Source organism: Pundamilia nyererei, unplaced genomic scaffold (assembly GCF_000239375.1).
Source record: "Pundamilia nyererei isolate P.nyererei 1_Seehausen unplaced genomic scaffold, PunNye1.0 scaffold00010, whole genome shotgun sequence".
Classification (NCBI taxonomy): domain Eukaryota; kingdom Metazoa; phylum Chordata; class Actinopteri; order Cichliformes; family Cichlidae; genus Pundamilia; species Pundamilia nyererei.
The window spans coordinates 5,547,595-5,555,646 of NW_005187411.1; the positions used below are offsets into that span (position 1 = coordinate 5,547,595).

The 8,052-nt window shown below is 41.5% G+C and overlaps 1 protein-coding gene across 1 annotated transcript in view; it reads left to right on the plus strand.

Moving 5' to 3' along the window:
* Window positions 1-2,271, plus strand: part of pkdccb (protein kinase domain containing, cytoplasmic b) — a 9,128-nt gene extending 6,857 nt beyond the window's left edge. Inside the window, exons 6-7 of the mRNA XM_005723948.1 lie at window positions 781-957; window positions 1,249-2,271. Of these exons, the coding sequence (XP_005724005.1) occupies window positions 781-957; window positions 1,249-1,355 (284 nt within the window). The 3' untranslated portion in view covers window positions 1,356-2,271. The remainder of the gene's footprint in view (window positions 1-780; window positions 958-1,248) is intronic.
* The last annotated feature ends 5,781 nt before the right edge of the window (window positions 2,272-8,052 follow it).

The window sequence follows — 8,052 nt, forward strand, 5'->3', positions numbered from 1 at the left end:
GTGTGTGTGTGTGTGTGTGTGTGTGTGTGTGTGTGTGTGTGTGTGTGTGAGCAAAAAATCTCTGGTGTCAAATGAAACGTTTGACACATAATTAGAGACGATGACAGACGCAGAAGGTCCTGCTTTGGCATTTCGAACAAAAACATTGCTGAAAACAATTTGTCGCATAATAAGTTAGTTGAGTAAAATAAGAAATCATTTTTCAAGCAAAAAGCATTTTGTGATTCCTGCTTGGCAGCTCTGTTCTTTGATCCCATGTTTAAAAAAATAAATAAAAAGAAATTAAGACATTGGCTTGTATTTTTTAAAAGTATTTCCTAGTATTTTACCGACTAAATTATTGTTTTCATTTAAGAAAAATATTGCAAATTAATTAATAATTTAAAGTAATACTTTACCGCTGGCTAGTTTATTATAAATAATACATAATAATGTATGTCAGCACTTTGAGGTAATTCCAGACCATCGGCACATTTTATATCCTGTTCTGCCAGCAGTAGATTTACATTTTCACACTAACATTTTTGTGTCCTTTTATCATAAGAATATCTGTTCTTTAAATATCTCCCAACCAAAACCAGAGTCTGCGTTTCTATGAGACGTAGTCTTACATTTAGGGATCCCTTATTTTATTTTCATTAGCATTCTTTTCTTTCAGTGCTCCAGCGTGTTTGTTTTCCCTCCAGGGATTACTAAACTTCCGTGTTTATGCCTGGAGAGCATTTCAGAATCTTTCAGCAGCCTCACGTACTGAAGTGGCGTCTCTTCTTCTGTGGTTAGATTACACTGTGATGCGAGGGATGGGCACTTCTGGGAACGTGGAGTACCGCTGCTGGCCATCCTACAGCCAGCAGGGCTGCGTGCTGTCAGTCCACAGTGCCCGAGAGGCAGCGTACACCTGTAACTCCCACTCTCAGTGCAACAGCTTCACTCTGACGGGGCAGAAGACTTGGACAGGTTAGTAAAGCCTCCTCTACTGGTTCTACTGGTACATAGTTCCCCATCTCCCATTATCAAGTAGACATGGAAAAGCACTAGTTGTATGACTTTCCACAAAACCACACCTGCCACATGACTAGAAGTGCTAAGCATACAATTGCTGCTCCTTTTAATCTTCCAGTGAAGCTTTTTTAAAGTTTAAATACACAGTTTAGATTTTCGAGTCAGGACATGTCACTTTCTTGATGTTGCCAGTTTGTTTAACGTGGATCTGCTTTTCTGTCTCTCTCTTTGTTTTCTACTCTGTAGGCCGCCTCCTAGCCTCTTTCAGGAGTGGCTTCAGTCACTTGGTGCCTGATGGGACGTCAGAAGTTTATGTAAAGAAGACAAAAGTTGTCGAAAAATCAAGCGCCTGACGTCCGAGCGAGTTTCTGTCAAAATGGGAGTTACCAAGAGATGGCACACAGCGGGGCGATGGGAACTGATGCAAGACGTGGCACTCGAGAACCGCGTCCTCCTGTTTAACAAGTCAAACGCAGCATGGCTCTGTGGATCTGCAGGAGCAGCGTGGAGACCAGGCTGACGAGGAGGCGTTTGAAGCCAGCAACTGAATGTGATGTATTTATGGGGCTTCTTGCTCTGTGACTGTTTGATCTGCCTGCCAGCTCACTCCCCTCTGCCAGCTACTATTTAAAGGGATTTCCCTTCAGGTACAATTAAGCAGGGAGAGCCTCATGCCCTCGACATTTTTTTTTCTTTTTACCTTTCCTTTATTTGCCGTGTGCGTCAGCTTTCACTGTGAGGTCGGGTCCCTGTTGCTAGATTTTTTTAATTTATTTTTTTTAAACCAAAGAGGTAAGAAGTATAGTCGCTGAGCGTTTGGAGCCCGTGGATGAGAAAGGAAAACAAGCTCTTATACAAATACACTTTGATGTTAATGCGCAGAGGTTGTGGCTGTATTTTCGTGGTTCCCTGGCTTAGCTGCACCGCCGCATGAGACGGCAACAACCATGTAAGCGTTTACACATCAACAATGAGCAAAGATGATCAAAACCATTCCAGAGCAGTCTTTTTTGTTTGCTTTAGATACTTTTGTGCACTTAGTTATAGTGTTTCATTCCTAAATATTTATATGATTAAATGGACTGTAATTGTTCTTACATGTTTGTGCATTACAGCTTTCATGCACCTTGTGGGTGATACTTTTATTTTCAATGAAAAATTATTCATTTGTTTTTTTTTTTTTGTTTTTTTAATACTTCCCGTGTTGTTACTGTGCAGTTTTTTAGTTTGTACAGATATATAAATATAATGTTTCTACTGTTTTTTTAAGTTGTGTTCATTTGCATTTTTATTGCATTCAGTGTAACTGTAACTAACAGCCTGTTTACTTCTCATTAACACCTTCGTGTGTGTTTCAGTGGGGGGAGGGGGGCCTAGAATGTGTGTGCTGACCTGGTTTTCTGTGTGTTTTTTAAGCCCTTTATCTTCTCGCATGCCCCCACATCCACTATCTGCAGCCCATCTGAATGGCTCAGAGGAAAGGAGCTCCACAGAGTTTGCATAATACCAGAAGAATGCATTCTAATGCCCCACCACGCTGAGCTCATTATGAGCCTTAATTAATACATGTAAATTGGCTTACGTGCCAGCCCTTTCTCATGGTGAGAGAGGGTGCATTACTGTAAGACAAAGGCAGACATCAGGACAATCAGAGCTCAGTTTGTGGTTAGCACACGAATGGGCTGCCATCTGTGCCTGCCAGAAGTAACCTGGCGAGGTTGAGATAAGGGCAGGTCTGCAGGGTGGAGGGATTTGTAAAGTCAGATTCAGAAACTACTGAGTTTATGCTAGGAGAGGGTTAAACAAATACCTGGTGTGATACGAACAGGAGATCTCTGCCACATGCCATCAACGGCTCTTCATCTATTATCTTCTGAGGTAAAACGCGAATGTTGATGCACACACACAGTTTAAGAAGCGATAAAAATATGTTTAATTTCTCAAGAAGGCACGCCTACGTCACGCCGGAAAACGCCACTCAAACAAAAATGGAAGCAGCAAATTCCAGATAGCTCTGCGGTGAGTCTTTACCGTTCAGCCATACCAGTGCCACTGACTTGAAAGGGCATGTCCCTGTCTACAAATAATTGTCTTTGCCTTAGGTTGGCCCCTTGTTGTCTGGACAAAGCCGGCTGATTAGAGTCCAGATGATAAAGATAAGGAGTCTGACTCAGATTAGATAAGGCAAAACCAAAAGCCACGCTAACTAGAAGGACTGGTTTCCTGGTGGGAAAATTTTCCCAACACATAACATGACTTATAGTCAGAGAAGAGCAGAAGAAAAATGATCACAGTTTGATTTGTGTGCTGTTTTGTAAAAGGTTTTATTTATTCACACAAAAAAACATGGGAAATTTACACATAATCAAATAATTTAAAGCCAGCATTTTGGGCATAAACATATAGGGTAAAAATTAAACACAACAGCTTAGCTTGGCCTGGCAAATATGTCACAGTACAGAAAAGCTATATGCTATATGACACATAGCTTCCCTATACTACACAAGTCCTTTTCATACCATTTTAAAACACGTCTTCCCCATTATTAATATTTACAGGCTATCCAAGTTTGTGTCCATTTTGTTCTTTGATGAGGTAAATTCTAACACTAATTACAAACTAGCATGCATTATACCAATCAAGCTAGCTAGTGCTAGCTATCAGCTAGATCCATACATAGTCACTTTGGGTGGTGTTGTATGGTTTCAAACACTATTTAAGAAGGTAGTTTGTTACTCCTTGTCATGAAATGGTGTGACGGGACATTCCCTTCTAGAAAAAAGAGCCATTTATACATCTGAGTATACATTTAATAGCAGTAGGGTAGCTTTTTCTAAGGTTTGTGCTAAGCTAACTGGCCTAGCTTTGAAGTGGCAGTTTCCTAGTCTTCATTCCAACATGCCTGTGGTATTCTCATTAATCGATTGGTGTCCTATAAATACACACACATGCAGGTCGGGACACACAAATCACATCTCAGGAATTTGGAGAGGCACCAACAACGAATTGCTGACTCTGTAAGCTCATCGCAGGATTTATCCTGAGATGAGGTCTTTACCTCGATAATGCAGTGAAACAATCCCTCAAGTGATAAGCTGTAATTTAGTGAAATGTACAGCTGTGGTTCATCCTTCTCCACATCAGCTCAAAGAGGAAAACTTCTGGCGTCACATTGGGTTTGTCTTGGCAGTCTTTTTGACAGAGCTAATGGATGTTTTGGCCTCGCGCAAAGGTTGCACATGTTGTTTTATGCTTAAATGTTTTGAAAGACATTAAAAATGCAAAATGTTGATAGATTAATTAGGTTATTCAGTTGGATGCAGCGAAGGAACAACAATGAGTCTTTCTTTATGCTCAGGATTTGCTGGAGAGCCTAGGGGGTGGGGGGTTAGTGAACCCTCGAGTAGATCTTCACAGCATGTTCAGTGAGTCTAAAAATAATCGCTTTTCCCCTTAACTCTGTTTTTGGCTGAAACCAAGGACAGAGTTTTGAAGATTGAGGGTTTTTTTCCCCATAAGTTGTTTTTGTTTACGGATGTTTTCACTGCAGTGAAACATTTCAAACACAGCGTTACCGTCCATGTGTTCCTGTGTGGCACACTGTTCCTCTGTTTTTTAAGGCGTGTAATTGACAAGTTGGTCTTTTTGAAAGGCTCGGGGAATGAGCGGGGGAGGAGAATGATTGTTTTTTTTACCCAGCTCCATACCCCTCCATTTTTGTTTTTTCAAGTTTCCAGTTTCACCGACTTGTTTCCGTCAGGTTTTATTCATGACCTCCATCTGGAAATAATATAACTTCATGAAAACACGCCATCAGCAATTTTTTTCGAGAACACTAGTGCGTGCATGTGCGTGCATATGTGCAGGGAAGGCGACATTAGGGCTTCTTCTGCTGGATTCAGGCTCTACTGATGCGACGGTGTTAGTTCAGTGAAAAACACGTCTGTGACTAAGCTAAGAACCAAAGCCTCCATCATCCCCACTTAAAATCCTAGCGCGATGCATTTGTGGTCTGGCCAAAAGTCTTTGATTCAAATGCAAAGTTAGTCATCAAATGTCAGAAACCACAGCTGCTGGGAGAAATTACGTGTCAGGAAAGGTCTCTGGTGAAATGTTTGACCTTGGCTCAGACTAAAAATATGCATTAACTGAGTGAAAGCCTGCATAGTTCTGCAGGAAAGAAGATCTGGCTTGTGTTTGAGTTGCTCGCCGGCGCATATGCTTGCCCGTGACTGGAAAGATAGAGTGGATATTCACTCGACTCCGGGCTCACAGAAACGCCTCTGTGTCTGTCTGCCATTTTGGCCGTGGTACACACAAGACTGGCCGGTCACACCTGAGAGCCTCTGAAGAGCAGCCAGACATTTAGTCGGCCTGTCCCGAGCACAGAGGCGTCTTAGTTTGCAGGCATATCTAACTGTCGAGCTAACTATTTGTCTGTCTGCCTGGAGCCGATATGATCTCTTTTAGAGCCATAATGGCTTTAGCAGGCCCTAAAGGAGAGAGAGCAAGTAGGTGTGTGTGAGGAGAGGTTTTCATTTCTGCCTGTCTGCATTGGAAGGGGGTGTGTGGCTGGATCATGTTTTAAAAGCCCCGAAGTTAACCCCAGTCAAAAGGTTTATGCCTACCACTAAAGCCACAGAGACATCTTGAAAGCTCTAATAGCTTCGTGTTGTATCCAGTGACATCTCCACAGACCTGCTGCACAGCTTTCTGGAGCGTAGCAGAAGTGCTGGATTTGTTTGTTTCACGATGGGTAGCTGACTTTAATCAGCGTCTGTCCATATTTATTTAAGGTCTCCGAATGTTTGCATCAGTGTGGTGCTATCACAAAACCCTGCTTCATTATGAGAACCCCACATGTTTCCCTGCCCTGCATTCCCTCCTGCTATATCACAGCAGCAGTCTGGGTCATTTTTCTTTTGAACTCCCCCACACCCACACCCTCCTCTCTTCCTCACCAGTCCATCCATCATACAGAGTCTGTGGAGCCTCCTTCCACTCCACCCGTCCCCCTTTTCTGTTGCTGCCTCTGCTTTCTCTCTTTCTCTCTGTGTTTGAAACGCTCCTTCGGGCCACAACCTCCACAGCTTTGCTATTAATTTAGGCCTCCGCCGCTGTTGTTAAATTGTTCCACTTCATAGCCAACATAACTCCAACCCTGCATCAGTGTCCTCCTCCTGCCAGTCTTCCACGGCAACCGTCTTCTACCAAGTCGCAGCCCACAACTGCTGCGAAGCATCTGGAGTTTCTGCCGTCTTTCAGCCTGGCTGGAACCTGAGGGCAGGGCTGCTCAGGATCAGGAACTGTGGTTTGTGTATATGTGTGTGTGTTTCTGACTACCACTGCTGTTCAAATCAAAGTGTCTGCCTTTTGTTACTTGCTCTGGAATCCCCTCCGTCACACCTCGGCTGCCCCCAGGCAGAGGAAGACTTCCTTCTCCTCAGTTAATCTTCCACCACAAATACACTGTGGACCCCCTCTGAGTCACAGGATTATAGACAAATTCAATTAATTAGCACATTCAGGACTTTTAATTTGTGTTCTGTTTTTCTTGTAAACTACAAACACGGTTAGCCACTGACATGTCTCCATCTGAGATGCGAGGAATAGGGTTTAAAAGATGAAGATAAAATATTAAAAGTAACACTCTTTCTATCTAACTGTTGTGGGATAAATTTTTATGTGTTTTTGTTGCATAAATAAACATATATATAAGTGATGTCTTTCATTTAGCTTTGTATGTGTCTTGGATTCTTTAGGATGTGTCACAATGGTTCGGAGACAAAACCGGAAAGTAATTAAAAAGCGTTTTTACAGAAATACGCTATGAAATGAATCAATTATAAATTAAAATTATGATGGGAAATAGAAGTGATTGTTCTCTGTGTTCAGCGCCGTGGAGAACAGGTTTTGTTTCCGAGTGCAGGTCGTTAAGAGAGCTGTGAATCCACAAGTCCCCAATTAGGGTTCTGCCCACACGGCCATAAAACAGTTAGTGGAATCATTTGGAGGCTGTTAGATTTAACACTATTAAGAGTTCATTAGTACCTGCACTCACAGCTACTGTAGCTATTGAAGCATCATTAACAGAGACACATTAAAGTAGGCTAGAGGGCCTTTTCGCTCAGGCCACCTTTTATCGACACCTGCGATAGTTCAAAAATGCCATTTATTGTGAGATACAGTCGCAGTTTATTTTACTCTAACGTGCTGTTTTTAAACATACACTTACAGTGTGGTGTATTATAACACACATACTAAAGGGTTAAATATCAGAAGTCACAATTAATAAGCAGTTCAGCGAGTAAAAAATGTAATTGTTTAATTTTTTAAGTCTTAAATGAACATCAGCAAACAGTGAATCTTAGAACATGTGGTGTGTGAATGATGCACGAAAAATCATCTGCACACAAAACATAAAAAATAGGGAGCTTTTCCATTTATGATGTAAAACAGTATTAATATTAAAGTGTTAGAGAATATTATATATTTCTATTATTATAAATTTGGCAATAAAAGATTATGATCCCGTCTGGTGAAGGAAAAAGAGTATCAAATACAGCTTACAGACAAAAAATCTGCAGTACAGTTACTGAAGATGGATTTACCTAAAAGTTCACATCTAATTCATTATTTTTAAAATAATTCACATGGTTCAGAGTACCTACTGCTATCAGCATTCAACATTTTGCTGGCTGGCTCGATTAAAAAAGGTCTTGGCAGAAAATCAACATAAAGGATCTGATTGCTTTAACGGCCACGCCTTAAAGTTTACTTGTCTGATACGTGAGAAGGTCAAATCTCATTAATAATCATCTGAAAGAATGAAACGTTATACGTCTGAGGCTCGCCGTGATACAAAGACCCCCGGGCCACGAGACGTTTTACTGTCGAGCCTTTAAATGAATATTTAGTTACCCATTGCTGCTTCTCCATGCTTGCCGGTTGCTCCTGATTGTTTGTTTTACGGTCACTGCCTTTTTATTCCAGCAGTTTACATTACATCCTGTTATTTTCCTAGTTTGTGCCCCAATTACTGTCACCATT